The sequence below is a fragment of the Balaenoptera physalus genome, assembly GCF_965194825.1.
Source record: "Balaenoptera physalus genome assembly, chromosome: 17".
Lineage (NCBI taxonomy): Eukaryota > Metazoa > Chordata > Mammalia > Artiodactyla > Balaenopteridae > Balaenoptera > Balaenoptera physalus.
Window position 1 is genome coordinate 74,875,221 of NC_138895.1, and position 16,433 is coordinate 74,891,653.

Genomic DNA, 16,433 nt, shown 5'->3' on the forward strand with positions numbered 1-16,433 from the left:
GGCCTCCTCCTAATCATCCTCCGGGACCCCTCAGGCAGCCTGTCACCCTCGAAAGGCAGGGCCATCCTCTGCATTCTTGGAGCACTAGTAGGTAAGAGGACTCCTGTGGGCTGGGGTCGGGAAGAAGAGCGCCTGGGGAAAGACGCTGTTCATGGCTGGAGCCTCACGTTGGGGGTCAGGCTGGCGTGGTTCTCGTCCTGGCTCAGCTATGGGCAGCCCTGGGCAGGTCGCACTGTGTCCTGCTTAATAACCACATCGCAAAGCCACCGGGCCAGAAGACGAGCTAATACACATGAACGCCTTTTGTAAGTGAAGCCCACCATCCACCCGTAACAGATTGTGTTTTAGGAAGACTGAGGGGGACGGGAGTAGTCTTACTGAAGACCACGCAGCACTTCGAAGGCAGGCACAGTTCCCACCTTCTGGAATCTTCTGGGGAAAGATGGCCCCAGAGATACCTGGTGGGGCTTCTCCCCAGCTCAGGGCTCCTGTATCCCAGCCCTTCCTGCCGGGGCTGCCAGGCCCACGAGGAGTCACAGGTGCCACAGACCCTTGGTGGCCCTCACCCCCCCACCCCGTCTCTCCGCAGTGCTGAGTGACACCCAACACTGCCTGCCGGCCCAGTGCCTGGAGAGAGGGGTCCTGCCTCAGCGGCTGGAGCTGGGGAGAACCTGGGGAGGGGGTGTGGGGAGGATGTCCAGGGAAACAGACCTGCGAGTGTGCGCTGGGCTCTGACCTCTGTGTACCCAGACCTGAGCAGCCTCTGCCGGGTGGGCTACACCCAGGTTTATTCACAGATGGCGTTGGACTCCTCCCTTGTGCCCGGCCCTCTGCTAGGGCCCGAGAACACGGAGGGAAGAGGCAGCCCTGTCCCTCACAGGCTGCTCAAGGGGACACTCCAACAGGTGATTACAGACAGCGCCTGATTTAGCTTGTGTAGGTGGCGGTGGGAGCTCAGGGGTGTTTCCCAGAGCGGGGGCCCCTCCACGCAGTTCATGGATTAACAGATGAAGGATAGGGGGTGGCTGTCCAGGCAGAACAGCGTATGCAAAGGCTGGGAGGCACTGGGAGCGTTGGAAACCACTGACTGCAGGCAGCACAGGGGAGAGCATTTTGGGGGGCGCGTTACTTGGAACCACAGTTCTGCTGGGAGCAAGGCCCCAGGGCCGAGGCTTCGCTGTAGGGAGGGCGGGGGAACAGAGGCCCCAGGCTCCCACCCTCAGCGGAGGGGTGTTCCACTGCTCCCGGCCTTGGGAGACCTATCTGTTCACTCTGGGTGATTCCTTGCAGGTGGCGAGCATCTTAGAGCCAGACTTCAACCAGATGGAGGAAACAACCTTCTCCCTCCCACCGGCCGTGCTCTCGTCCCTGCAGAGGATGTGGCCCTCACCCGGAGCCTGGTGGAGGGCTGTGAGCTGGAGCCGCAGGGCCCCGCCGCCAACTCACCTGGGACCTGGTGCCACAGCTGTCTGCGCTCTACGTGTCCCTCGCAGGGCTGCAGCTGCTGGCCGCCCCCGGCCCTGCAGCCCTCCGGGCTGATGCCTGAGAAGGGCGCCACATCCTCCCCCAGGGTCCCAGCCACCCTGCCTCCAGGGAGCTGTTGGCCTGGAGCCTCTGTGCAGGGCCGGGAGGCAGCTGCCCCTCCGGCAGCCACAGGTGACTGGGGGGCTCCCCGGGACCGGCTCACACACCCTCTTCTCTCCTTCACAGGATGGCCCCCAGACTTTAGTTGCCTGTCTACATCTGAGGCGGGGGGCACCAGTTAGGCTAGGGTCCTACCTCGGATCAGGATTCTTCCTGGAGAGGCCGTAGAGGCTGGTCCCAGAACAGCCTGGCCTCCATTCACTGCTCCACCACCGACAGCTGGTAGCACGTCCGGCCTTCTCTGCGCTTCCTCCTCCTGTAAAATTACCCCCGTAAAGTGGGGTGATAAGAATTCCTAGCTCACGGGATTGTAGCGAAGATTTTAAAAGTTGTACATAAAGTGCTCAGAACAGTGCCTGGCTGCCAGCTATTATTGTGCGATGTTGTTATTATTAATAATAGTATCACTGTTCTGGAAGAAGCTGCCAGACCTTTCTCCAGGTTAACAAAGGACTTGGACAATCTCCCCTTAATTTCAGCTCCCTGCAGCTCTCCTTCAGCCTCAGTTTTCCCATTTGTAAAATGAGAGTGACGGATCAAACTGCTCAGTTGTCACCCAGCTGCACCGTTCAGGGATTCCACTACAGACTGGGGTGCAGGCCAAGGGCTGTGCATCTTTGTGTGAGCAGTGGGGGGTGTGGGCACACACACGCGTGTGTAAGGGCGTGCACAGGGAGCAGGGGAAGCGCCTGAGCACGCATCACAGGGCAGAGCGGCTCTCCCGCCTCCCAGCTCCGTGCTCCTCCTAGCAGAGCACACCCAGACAGAAACAGACCTCAGGAAGACAGCGCTCAGAGGCAGACAGATCAGCTGGTTTTGCCCACTCTCAGCAGGATCACTTTATATATTCTCGTCTACTGATAAAACCTAACAATCAAAACAATGGTCATTGTAAAAAAAAATAATAATAGGGGGCTTCCCTGGTGGCGCAGTGGTTGAGAGTCTGCCTGCCAATGCAGGGGACACGGGTTCGAGCCCTGGTCTGGGAAGATCCCACATGCCGCGGAGCGACTAGGCCCGTGAGCCACAACTACTGAGCCTGCGCGTCTGGAGCCTGTGCTCCGCAACAAGAGAGGCCGTGATAGTGAGAGGCCCGCGCACCGCGATGAAGAGTGGCCCCCGCTCGCCGCAACTAGAGAAAGCCCTCGCACAGAAACGAAGACCCAACACAGCCATAAATAAATAAATAAATAAATAAAATTAAAAAAAAAAAAAGACCACAGACTGGGGGGCTTAAAAACTAGACCTTTAAAAATAAATAAATAAAATAATAATAATAATAAAGTTTCAGAAAGGTATGAAAAACATTTTAATCTCCTTAATTCCATTCTCCAGAAATAACATTCCGATGTTTATCCTTTCAGTATTTTTTCCATGTATTCATATAAATTATCTTGCAGAAAAATTTGGTATGTATAGTTTCATAAACTTGCTTTTAAAATATGTAATATATTATGTGTATGCCATCAAACATTCTCTGTAACATGAGAAGTGAGGTTTTGGGCAAGGGAATCTTTGCAGACGTTACACCAACCCCTGGAAAGCTCTATTCTGGAAATAATGCACCAACGTCACACTTTCACCAAATTTCAGCGTCTTCAGTTCCGTCTGGAGAGTGCGGACACGGGCTCCCCCTTGTGGGGAGAGCAAGAACATAGATGCTTTCCACTCTTCATTGCCAGTTGTCCAGTCCATCACATTAATCAAGCCTTTCTTTTTGCATGTTGCTCTTATGGGCTCAGAGAGGCCCATGTTTTAATCAGTTAATGAGCCACAAGTAATTTAAAAGGGATTAATGTTCAACTCACATGTCTTAAAGGGCATTAAATGAGTCCACACACATGGTCTGCATGAAAATCCTCTTTCCTTTCCCAGCCCCTCACCTCCTGCAGCTGCCCCAGCCCCTCTGACCGCCCCTCCGCCTGCCTGACTTCTCCTTAACCCCTCCCATCCCCCTCTTCCTCCTCACGCACCCTCCCCTCTCTGAACTTCATTACACAAACTGGCCAATCTTCTCTCCCAGCAAGAATCTCTCCTTTTGTAGGGGCGGGAATGGACATCCAGTGGCAATGAAGGCTTCTCTCTTGTGGTCTGGTGAACATAATAATAAATGTTGTTCCATAACACATACATTTTTAAGTTCAACTTTCTTGAAAACAAGCTTCTGCCTGAAATTAGAGGTGGTCACAACTTGAACCAACAATCTAATTAAATCAAACTAGTTCTAGAAACTGAGAGTTCCAGCAGCAGCAGCAGCATCAAACATGGAGAAAAATAACATAACAGACAGCAAGGGCCCTGAAACCAGTAGATTTAGACTGAGCAGTGGTTCTAGCGGTAGCTGTGTGACCTTAGGCAAGTTTCTTAACCTCTCTGAATGTTTCCTCATCTATAAAACGGGGGTAACAATATCTCCCTATGTTTGTGCCCCTTGAATAGCATGCTTACGTACAGTGGTTTCCTCCCTTTATAGGACCTCTAGAGAGCCCACTCATCGGCGCTCACAGGATGATCCTTGTCTGAAATCTTTCAGCAGCTAAGTCAGGGGCTCCAGGAGCTGTTAGCTTGGGGCCAGCAGCAGAGCTGGGATAGGTGAGCTGCCCTGCGGCTGTAGGAGTCTGAGGAAGCCGTCTCTCTGTGCATAGGCGCCTCCTCTGCCTTTGACCACCTGGAGCAGCTCTCCCTTCTCAGGACCTCCCCCAAGCACCTGGGGCACAGCCTGGAAGCCACTGTTGTCTTAGCAGCTATTCCAGGTCAGAGGTGGGACCACGGAGATTGACTTTAACAGATGGGGAGAATGGGGCCCAGGGAAGTCGTAAAGCCAGTGAGTGAGGGGCAGAAAGGGAGCAGAACCCGTACAGCGGAGACTCTCCTCTACATGGACCGTCCTGCGGTCCACCCTCCATGCCCCTGCCCCTCCTCCCAGCCTCTCGCTGCCAAATGCTCCCTGGAGGACCACTCCCCCACCAGACCAACAGATGCCGTTATAAACAGGAGGCGGGGAAGGCAGGCCTCACTGGGAGGATAACACCTGATCAAAGACGCAGGGTATGACCCATCTGCCACCCCACAGGGGGACCAGCCACTGCCAAGGGCCTGGACAGTGCAGCACCCTCACTGCATTTGAGGAACAGCAAGATTAGCGTGGCCGGGGTTACTTGATGCAGAGTGAAGGAGACATGGTATTTGTGTACATGCACGATGTATGTACAAGGTCTGTCCTCACATCACTGTTTACAGTGACAGTAGTTTGGAAATAACACAGATAGGGACTGGTTTAGCGAATTACGGTACAGGCATATAATGGAATACCACACAGCATTCACAGAGAACGAGGATGCTGTCTAGGTAAAAACGTGGGGCAATCTACGATTCTCATTAAGTGAATAAAGCCAAGTATGCAATAGTATATGGAACAAATTGCACTTGGGTAAGGGGATAGGAAGAATAAATACTGGTGACATAAAATTTGAACCCAGGTCTATCCCACCTACTGAAGGCGCACTGTTTCTACTACAACCACAGATGTAGAAATTTTTCCAAAAACAGTACTTGAAAGATCCTGGTGTTTTGTGTCAATATTCAGATCACATACTACTGGGAGGCTATATACCAACATTTGCTATTGCTCACGTGGCTTCCTTCACCCGAGCGCCCTCTTTATACACCCAGAACTCCGCTGCTCCCCTCCATGATGTCCCCACCCGGCACCCATCTTCAGTCCTAGGACACTGTCTAGGTGGGCTCTGGACAAGTACTTACTATTTACTGACACAATGATGCGAACACTGCTGCAGTTATCACCATACCGGCGCTCAACGTTTACAACAATTATGGTACTAGTTTTGGTTTCAGATACACAGTTAATCGCCTGCCCACTCAGAAACCAGTGCTTCCTCACAGTAAGTTTTTATTAATCAGTTATAGGATCATTAAAATTAGGCAGCTTTCCCTAACACCCTCACAGACTGAGGAAAGTAGTTAGAACTGGTGCTGTGGACAATTCTAGGATCTGTGGAAAACCAGACATGTTAATGGACAAGACACCTGAAACAGGTTACAATACAAACGTCACGATGGTCATAACAAGACTGGCACTCAGCACTCCTGACGCGCACTGGACAGTACAAGCATCATAGAGCACAGCCCTCAGGGCCACGGTGGGGGGCTAAACATTTCAAGTATTTTGTTTTATAAATGAGGACACATAAGGCACACTGAGTTAAACTCAACTCCACCAACTCTGAAGTCTGTGTTTTACTTTAACTGTTTACACCAATGCTGCCTTTTGCTGACAGTATAGACAAGACACATAGTATATGAAACGGAATCAAACGTTAGAGATATTGTCTCAATTCTCATTTTACTGATTAGGAAAATAGAGTTCCAAAGAAGTGATATGGCTTGCATTTCCTGAGGTTTTTTTTTTTTCAATCAAATATTATTTAATGACAGCTGTGCATATAAATGTGGTTGTATTAGCATTAATATTCAAGTCCTGGTGGCTCTGAGCTCCCACCTGCATAACTTCAAAGTGTTATCACCTCCCCCAGTTGTTGCTGGGAGATGCTGCAAGTGCCTCACGTGTCCTCAGGAGCAAACCTGACCCGCTCTCCTGCAGAGACTGTGGGCCAGTCAAGGAGGCGCCATGCAGACAGGACCCTCCATCCGGCCTGAGGGGGTCTGCCCACCTCGGGAACTGCTCCCTGGCCCCATCCCACGCTGCCACTCAGTTCTAGCACCACACTGACACTGTGTGGGACCTGACCCCAAAGTGGGGCTCCTTGAGCTCTGAGTCTCACCACGACTTTTATTAATGCTTCTCGGTCAGCTTCTGCCCCATCCCCTCTCCCATCTAGGCCAAAACCCAATTCTTCAGGCCAGACGGTTTCCTGAGTTTCTATCTCCAGATCTTTGCATTACATCTTCTGGGATCACCACGTAAAGATTGTGAAATATGCTCTGTAAGGGATTATAAGAATTTATGAACTGGCAATTCCTGCAATCTCAAATGGAACCAGTATGGCATTTCAACTCAAAAGACCTGGGTTTGAGCACAAATGCTAATTATCCTTATGACAAGTCTAAAATACTTGGAGCAGTCTTAAAATAGTCCAGAGTGCTTCTTAATCCAAATCTCTAAAGTGAGAAAACAGCCAACTGAAGAGTTCTACTCATCTAGGTGGAGGGCTGCAGAAACAGGGCAGATAACAGATCATCATGGGTATCATTGGTGGAAGACATGATGCAATGGATACTTTACACTGTGAAGGAAGAGACATGGGGACTGGGACAAAGGATGAGTAGAGAGATACCGACCAGGCTGTGTTTTAGAGGGAAGAGGGGATAAAAGGAGGCTGCCTTAGGGTGACAGAAAATTTACCTGCACAGAACGGAGTCACACCTCCCTCCAGAACACAGGGCAGATCCTGCTAATTAATCCTGGTCCTCTTTCCTGATGAGCCCATGGCCGGCCCCATAATCCTTCATTCTGAGGACAGACATGAATAGAGATCAGACTCGGCAGGTGAAAAGATGCCTTTTTGTTCTCTCTGGCTATCTGAAGGGCAAATATTAGACCAAATTAAACCCACTTCCTGGCAGCAGAGATGGCTCCTTGTATCACTCTGCAGCACGGTGCTTCCGACACACTAGGCTCTCAAAGAAACCTGCTCTTCTAACTAGATGAGAGATCGGTAAACTTTCTGTAAAGGGCCAGACAGTAAATATTTTAGCCTCTGAGGGCCATATGGCCTCTGTCACAAGAATTCCATTCTGCTGCTGTAGTGCAAAAGTAGCCAAAAGTAACATGTAAACAAATGAGTGAGGCAGTGTTCCAATAAAATTTTATTTACGGGCACTCGAATTTGAATTTCATATATTTTACACATGCCACAAAATATTATTTTGACTTTTGTCAACCTTTTAAAAATGTAAAAACTATTCTTAGTTCGTAGGCTGTAGAGAAACAGGTGGCGGGAGGATTGGCTCACAGATGAGTCTGCTGAGCCCTGGTCAGAGGTTGAGAGATCTTTCCACTTACTCTCCAACGTGCAGATCTCAAACTATGTGAACTGCGAAGGTCGCAGCTGTATTACTTTATCTATTTCAGCTGCAACCTTATTTTTAATTTACGTCATTCACTCCGTTCAAGCACACACACTTGGCACCTACTTAGATTCGGGCAGAGGGCAAGATCCTTGGGACACTGAAGGGACCTCAGACATGGCTCTTTTCTCAAGTTCTCACAGTATCAGGAAAGAGGTCCAGCGAAACATCAGCAGTGTTGGATGAGATACCTGTATTAGAGTCTTAGGGCTGCCATAACAAGTTACCCCCAACTGGGTGGCATAAAACAAGCTTATTCTGAGTCCCAGAAGCCTTAAGTCTGAAACCAGGGTGTGAGCAGGGTTGGTTCCCTCCGGAGGTTCTCAGGGAGAACGGTCCAGGCCTCTCCTCCAGCTTCTGGTGCTGCCGGCGACTCTGGGTTCCTCGGCTAGCAGACACACTGCTGCAATCCCGCCTCCATCTTCACACGGTCTTCTGCTCTGTGTCCGTTTCCCCTTCTTTTCTCTTACATTGAGTTTGGGGCCCCATGTAATCCAGGACGGCCTTATCTCCAGATCCTTGACTTAATTTCAGCTGCAAGTACCCTTTTCCCAAATGAGGTGGCATCTCCAGGTTCCAGGTGCACGTATCTTTGGGAGAGGGGGCACTATTTAACTCATTACAACTCTTTTATTAGAAGGTGCCTAGAAGGAGGTGGCTCATGTATATCCCAAAGGCTTCGTCAAAGTGACACAAGCTGGTCCTTGAAAAATGAGAGCTGCTGTTCATCAGATGGACACGCGGGAGGAAGTGAATGACAGGCTCAGGGACCAGCCGGACCCGAGTTACGGAAGCGTGACACTGTGTGGAACAATCTGAGCAGGACACAGGTGAGCCCGCCTGGGAGCAGGGTGTGGGTGGGAGAGAGTGAGACCAAGGCCAGAGAGGTCAACAGGGATTCCATCATGAAGGGCTGTGGGCATGGTGACCGGGCACTACTAAGCCAGAAGGTTCTGATGGAATCCTCTGGGATTTTCTCCCACAGTTAACCGTTAAACTAGCACGGGTGAACTAGACAAGCTTTAAGCAGCTTCTCCCCGTCAGGACACTTAGATTTCATGATGACGGTTTTATGATCTTCAAGTAATAAGCATGCGAGTTTCCTTGTTTCTTTCCTTGTTCTTGTCACTTGAAACAAGTGATCTTGTTTCTCCCAGGAATTCCCTCGTATACTCACTCTCCTCCCAGTCATAAGGACTGTTCTTCCTCCACACTCTGTTTCAAGTTGCTACCTTCTCGCTCCTGGAAAATGCCTATCAAGCAAGAGTGTAGTTTTCCTTGTCACTACATCCATACAAGAGTGAATCGAGGATAAAAGTCAAGTATGACAAGATCACTAGTCTTACCGAGCTTAGCAAGATTTTAAAAGCAATTAAAATGATAAAAAAGAAAAAGACCCAGCCCTCCTCTAAAAGAAGGAAAAAATATGTAATGTGTATATACGTTCCATAAAAATATACATGGGGAAAGCTCTAGAAGCCTAAAAACAAAACACCAGTAAACCAAGCCACACTTAGAAAAATGAAAGCTGATTTTTATTTTATCAACAGCCATTCTTTAAACATGAACATGCATACGTAATATTCTACGCACACATCACAGTTTTTAACATTAGTTAATAAAGGTTAAACACACAACATACATCCTTACAAAAAAAGTCAAAATGCAAACTTAAAACTTTAAACAAAAGTCTTACTAATTTAAAAAAAGTTTGTGTTGGGTACCATTTGTACAACACAGTTAATTTAAACATTTTCATTTTGGCTGCACATGAAAAAAGCGGCAGTAGAAAATAAAGTCATTGAGGGTTTTTAAATAGCAGAATAGGCAGTTTTGCCATGCAGGAGAAGCAATATTAAATATTAGTTTTCAAAAAAAATCCACATTTAAAAATATTTAGTTCAAGTCACAGAATTTTTCTCAGTAGAGACCCCAATGCAATGCATAATTAGCTGCCTCAGATGGCCTGTTTGAAAGGACAACATCCCTTCAGAGTATAACTTTACTGATTTTGGCACAGAAAAGAAGTCTTAAGAACAAGAATATGATTAAAAAATAGGGAGAGGAACAGAGGAAAGAAATAAAAAGCAAGAGTAAATGAGATAGTAATTGCAATCACTAAAAACTGTGCATTCTCAGTCACTGCAGAATACTGTCTTCTGTCTACAGCAGGTGCTTATTCCAGAACTGTTATTGCAGCATGGATTTAATCTGCTTGGAGGTAGTCTCATCATTCAAATGTTTTGTTGTGTACCTAAAAGGGAAAAAACATCAATTTTAGGGAGTTAAAAAACAAACAAACATAACCTGCATCAGGTTCTATAATTATGGTAAGAGAGGCAACTGGCCAGGCAATCTTCTCTCACAAAATTATGCCTTTTCATTCCAGCTTTAACCCTGTTCAGGTCCTGCTAGCTTATGCTCCTCTCACCTTTTAAACAGAATATCCAATGGCTGTTTAACTTATTTAGAACTACCTTGTTGAAACTACCTATTTTCAGAGGAAAATAATTGTTGTCCTATATCAGGGGTTGGCAAATTAGAGCCCGTGGATCAAATCCAACTCACCACCTATTTTTGTAGGGCCTGTGAGCTAAGCATATTTTTACATTTTTAAATGGTTGGGAGAAAAAAGTCAAAAAATAGTAATTCGTGTTAACATAGAAATTACTTGAATTTCAAATTTCAGTGTTTATTACATTTTACTGGAACAGAGCCATGCTGATTCATTTAGGTAATGTCTATGGTTACCTTCTTGCTACAACGGCAGAGCTGAATAGCTGTGACAGACAACACATGGTCTAGAAAGCCTAAAATACTTGCTTATTCTTTGGTCCTTTACAAAAAAAAGTTTGCCAACCCCTGTTCTATTCTGTATTTAAGACAATTCAACTATGACAGTTCTGTCATATCCCAAAATGTTTCAATTCTCTAAGTGCCTTATTTCCAGGCAGATGTGTTTTGTTTTAAGTACGTAAATGCATATTAAGAACCTAAAAAAGAATCCCTAAGAGTGATTAGTATTTTATGAGAAGATTCACCATAGGATTCTTTTTAATGGCAGAAATTCAATAAGCAGGCCTACTGTGTGTCAGGCACTGTTCCAGGAGCTTACCACCTAGCAGAGAGAGAAAGATGATAATACACTACTCCTACAGAAGGGGTATTAGGAGCAAAGGAGGAAAGTACTGGTGGGGCCTTAGAGGCAAAGAAAGACCAGGTCACGCAGACACTATAGGCCATAGTGAAGAGTTTCGAGATTATTCTGAGGTTAATGAAAGCCAGTGGAGGATGCCGAGCAAGGGGGTGATGTGTGACTCTTCTCTGGTTGCTGAGGGGGAAGTGCAGGGAGAAGGAGCAGCAGAGGGGCCAGCCAGGGGGCTGGGAAAGGGTCCCAGTGACCAAGGCTTCGACCAGATTCGGAGCAACGGAAACAGGTGCTCAATGCCTGAACGTGGGATACATTTTGGAGATAATTCACACAGAACTTTAATGCTGGATCAGTTAACCTGGTTTACAAGCATTTCACATATCTTTAAGAAATGTATCTCTTTAAGCAGATACACATGGATGGTCTCTCTTTGTTAAAGAAATTTAAACTCAATTCTCGTTAGGTTCATTTCAAACCAATTTAAAAATTGAAGAAAGTACCTCAACTCAAGTAAATCCTTAGAGAGTAAAGAGACAAATATGTGCTTTAGTAAGTCTGTGATACACTCTACAATTTTACTCAGAGGTCACCTCCATACTGTTCTCGTATTGCTGAACAGACACCAGCCTGGCACGTAACAGGTACTCAATTAGTATTTGTGGAAGGAAGACAAGAAGCTAAGCAGCCAGCCTGAAAGAAAACTCCATACGGGAGAATTTTTACACTAAGTGGTAGGTGATGTAGCAAAGACTTAACCTTTCTGTTTTATTTCCCAAGTGCAGATAACGTATATATCGTTATACATAATCCTACTGATGCCAGGAAATAAGAATTTTCAACATCCATTCCTTCATTTCTGTTGTTTCCATCTCCTTTACACAGCTGCACAGTGGAAAGAGCCAAGTAACAGGCACGACAAAATGTCTACTGCAGAGTAAAGCATGACTACTCAGCAGTGCACTGCGCCCGTGCAGGAGTGGTGAGCGCTTTCCTCGCTACCCAGATATGAGCTCTCGCTCCTCCCGAGGGATGTGATCACAAGCTGCAGCAGTTCTCAGAGCCTCCTGGACAGAGCCGATCCAGAGGCATGTCGCATCCTCACACTCCTATCAAGAAAAGGCCAATGGCATCTAACATATGTGAAAATAATGTATGAACATGTATGGTATTATTTTACTTTATGCATAAACACAAAGTCCTTTTCCAAGTGCATATGACTCTTCTACTGAAGAAAAGCAACTATTATTTACCTTTCTTTTTAAACTTAATGAAGAAGGCAATTATCTAGCACTGAACCTAACTCCCGGCTCTAGCTTTCATTTTCTGTCTCTCTTTTAATCAAAGGCACTTGGTTCCATTTCCCCACCTGTAAAATGTAGACATGGCTCGTTGCTTTCTCTTAAGCACATAGTATAAGCTGGTGGGAACTATATCATTACCACAGAAAAGCACTCAAAATAGGCAACGTGTATATATATGCAACTACACTCCTATTTGAAACTTGGCTCTGAGGAAAATGATGGAGTGAGCATCTCTAATAAATAAGCTATTCACTAAAAGAAAATAATGCAGCAAAAATGTGTTCCATTTTGTAGAGGCAGAAATAACAGCACTTGCACAGCACTTTGGGAATTCCAAAATGTTTTCTTAACAGTATCTTCTTTGCTCTGAGTGAAACATATTAAGGGTTATTAGGTTGCTTTAGTTTGAGCAGTGTTTCTCAAAATTCCAGCATTATCTACAACAGACAGGGTGTTTATCAAATGAGGTGCCTGAGCCCCACCCCAGACCTAATGAAGAGACTCTGTGGAGGCGGTAACCTGGGAATCTGCATGTCCCTTTCCATCCAGATAATTCCAAAGTACACTGAAGTGCAGTCTCATGGTACTCCTAAGGCTCAGTGATGTAGCATCAAGTATATGGGATTTCAAGAATAAAATCCTGAATTTGAAAACAGATTCCAATGCCTATTAGCCATATAATCTTTAAGCCTCTCAAGAGCTTAAGGTAACTACTGTATGATGGAGATACCCCCAACACCCCATACCCACCACCTACCTCACTAAGGTGTGGTAAAGATTCAGTAAAGCCACAGACATGAAATTGCACTGTAAAGGTACAGTGACATAAAAATGATACTAATTATAACCACTACTACATAGCACCAAGTATACTGATAAACTTTACAAAACCTCCCAGGTGAAAATTAAGAACCAGACACAGAATATGTGTTTCACTATGAAAAAAAACAGTTCAAGAGTTATCTCTGCAACAAACTTTTATTTTCTGATCTCCATTATACATTCGGAAAGAAAACTTAAAACCGACAGGTGGCTCTTGCCTCAGTGGTGCCTCTCTTCCTCTTTCCCTCAAACACAGATTGCTGCGTGGGAGACTTCAGCGCCCTTTCACTCACCGCCACTGCCCTCCTTTTCCCTACACCAAACTACTTTTACACTTTGAAAAATAAAAGTAAACTCTGAGTTTTTAAATTAATGTTTGAAGCACAGTCCCTTCAGGGTAAAGAAATATGTAATACTAAAACCTCTTAGACCTCTATTACCTCTTACTTTTAAAAAATGTCCTGTCACTTGCTGGCTTTGGAAGAGTCTAACCAATCAGAAGGAAAGGGCCTGGGAGAAAAATCAGGCTGACTGGGACACAGGGAGTCCTCAGAAAGGGACCAAGTAGGAAAGACTCACAAAACCATAAATACTGGTAAAACCAATGAGAAATCTCCAGAGTAAAAACTTAAGGTTTCTGATAGGCTTAATGGTTGAAATAATTTGACATTATAAGAATTTTTGTTGTTGTTACATTACGTTCCTTAAGCATTTGGTGTTCATTTAGAATACATCTCCTTTATTCAGCAGTCACTGCTTATAGAATACTTTTCATCATCTTAATAAAATAATTTCATGGTTCCACTCAGCTGAAATGACACATCCTAGATTTTGCTTTATGACTTACCAGGTGACTAAGTATCCAAAAGGAATAACAATCTGTTTTGCTCACAAAACATGTGGGGAATATAATATTAAGTTGGAAATCATTTTATTCTATTATGTGAACTACAATGCACTGCAGTGAAAAGCAAAGATGGCCTATGACCTCAAAAAGTCACTAAATGAATATTTCTGTATTCATATAATTTTTGTGTTCAAACACAAAATAATCAAGTAACAAGCAAATCATCTTTTATGTTAGGGAATTTATATTACCAATTAAATATCTGTAGTCAAGATGTTATAATGTGCTGACATTTTCATTTAAAAATATTACAGGATTCTTAGGAGCTTCAGTAACTAAATCAAGTAAGTCTAAGCTGAAAAGACATCAAATAATGACTGACTACTTTATATTCCTTGTAAGAAATAGTATAAGAAATGCAGGGGGCTTTCCCTGGTGGTGCAGTGGTTGAGAATCTGCCTGCTAATGCAGGGGACACGGGTTCGAGCCCTGGTCTGGGAGGATCCCACATGCCACGGAGCAACTAGGCCCGTGAGCCACAACTACTGAGCCTGCGCGTCTGGAGCCTGTGCTCCGCAACAAGAGAGGCCGCGATAGTGAGAGGCCCGCGCACCGCGATGAAGAGTGGCCCCCGCTTGCCACAACTAGAGAAAGCCCTCGCACAGAAACGAAGACCCAACACAGCCATAAATAAATAAATAAATAAATAACCATTAAAAAAAAAAAAAGAAATGCACAAAAATAAGAGATCTGTATTATGAACACAGCAATGTAATTATACTATATTAAGGGAAAAGAGTCAATTATTAAACAGTTTGTATGGTATTATTTTGTAAAAAGATTAACTATTATATAGAGCTATGACTATATACAAGTGTTTAAAAAAGAAAAACTCTGGAAGGATATATACCAAAATGTTAATAGTGGTTTATTTCAAAATAGTGAGGTTTCATTATTTCCTTCTTTTTCTTTAAATTTTCCTGTTTTCTGAATCTTATTTACAATTATTTTCATTAAAAAACAAAAAATAAGCATTCCTTGCTTCAAGGGGGGCAAAAAGTGAAAGCCAAACTCTTTAGCAAAGAAATGAAGCTGCTATTTTAACTTATACACATACAAACACACACACTCATTATAAAAATATTGTAACCAATATCTGAAAGCAAGATTACCAATAAGCAAAATGAGATCTTCACATTTCTAACATTTATATTCATGTGTTATTCATATTTTGAAGCATTTTCTTAACACATTTGTTCTATACATATATACCTTTACATGTATACACACCTGAGAGCATTGAGAAGACCTTCTACACTATTAGGAGGCTGGTCCTTAAGAACTTTGATACAACCTTTCATCTAAGTAGAAAAGGAAACAGAAAAGGTAAAACATCGATTTTTCATCTAACATTCATTCTCAAAATAGTTAATACTTAAACCAGCTCCATAACTATGCACTCATGAGAAATTAGACACTAGAAATGTCAAAATAATTATCCTTAGAATAGGGGAAAAAAATCTACCCCAGTGTTATTTTCAGTTTGTCAATCAAACAAAACTTTCTGGGAACCAAATCAGACAAACTGAAGCACCACCCACACTAATGTGAAAACTAAGGGTTTACTAAAGGAAGGACTTCCTGGAAAAGGTGTTGAGTAGCCTTTTAAAGGACGGAATGGACACACTGGTAAGGAAAAAAGACACCTTCCAGGTAGACGAACCCCACGACAAAAGTAATAAAGTTCATCACATGCAGAGGACAGTATTTGGCAGGGCCGAGATGACTCGCACAGGGGAGTTTACAGAGGGCCTCGAAAGCCAGGAGGACTCATTTGGAACTGATGGGGATGGCGGCAGGGACTTGTTACAAGGCTATTTCGAAAGGGAACAACTCAAAGAAGATGATCTGTAAGGAAGGTGAGCCTGATTATCGTGAAAAAGAATAGCACAGTAGAAATACCACAGGCTTTGGAAGCCATGGAGATGTGGGTTCAGAATCCATGTACCATTCACTAGCAATTATATTACAAACCTCTCTAAACTTTATTTCTCTGTTAGTACAGGGAAAATAACACCTATATCCTAAGAGTATTTTCAGAGTTAAATGAGAGAACAAATGTTAAAATTCCTGGGACACAGTAATCACTCAATAAATGTTGACTTAGTTCTCTTTACATAGAATAGATATGAGCGAAGGCAAGAAGACTGCCTAGTCATCAGTAGTCTACATGTGAAATGCAAAGAGCCTGAAACTAGCTGTCAAGGGGTAACTGGAAGACAATTCTCAGTAAAATACAGGTTATAATTTTTATGAACCAGATGTGAGAGTGAGGAGAGAAATTACAAAGTAGAGAAACCCAGGCTACAGCCACAAAACATTATGACTGGGAGGAGGAGGGAAAATATGCAGTCTTCAACTTTTTTCACTGAGGCACCTCGACTGGCTTTTAATATACATTTGTAAGTAAATCACTTAAAATGGGCTTTGGCCAAAGGAATGAAAGGATACAATAAAAAAAAATTTATGTCTGATTATTTATTTACATATATTGCCAAAT

At 44.5% G+C, this 16,433-nt stretch overlaps 1 protein-coding gene and 2 long non-coding RNA genes across 15 annotated transcripts in view; 2 read left to right on the plus strand and 1 right to left on the minus strand.

Moving 5' to 3' along the window:
* The window catches only part of LOC309647128, a 467,593-nt gene that overhangs the window by 159,500 nt on the left and 291,660 nt on the right, over positions 1 to 16,433 (plus strand). The gene's annotated exons all lie outside the window — the stretch shown is intronic.
* On the plus strand, positions 641 to 3,772 carry LOC309647126. Its single transcript, XR_014255828.1, has 2 exons — positions 641 to 905; positions 1,291 to 3,772. It is a non-coding gene; the product is annotated as an uncharacterized lncRNA (long non-coding RNA).
* CYRIB (CYFIP related Rac1 interactor B) overlaps positions 9,266 to 16,433 on the minus strand; it is a 151,674-nt gene continuing 144,506 nt past the window's right edge. For all 13 annotated transcript variants that reach the window (XM_082434087.1, XM_082434084.1, XM_082434092.1 and 10 more), the window contains 2 exons: positions 15,164 to 15,234; positions 9,266 to 10,006 (listed from right to left, as the gene is read on the minus strand). In XM_082434087.1, the coding sequence (XP_082290213.1) occupies positions 9,943 to 10,006; positions 15,164 to 15,234 (135 nt within the window). In that variant the 3' untranslated portion in view covers positions 9,266 to 9,942. The remainder of the gene's footprint in view (positions 10,007 to 15,163; positions 15,235 to 16,433) is intronic.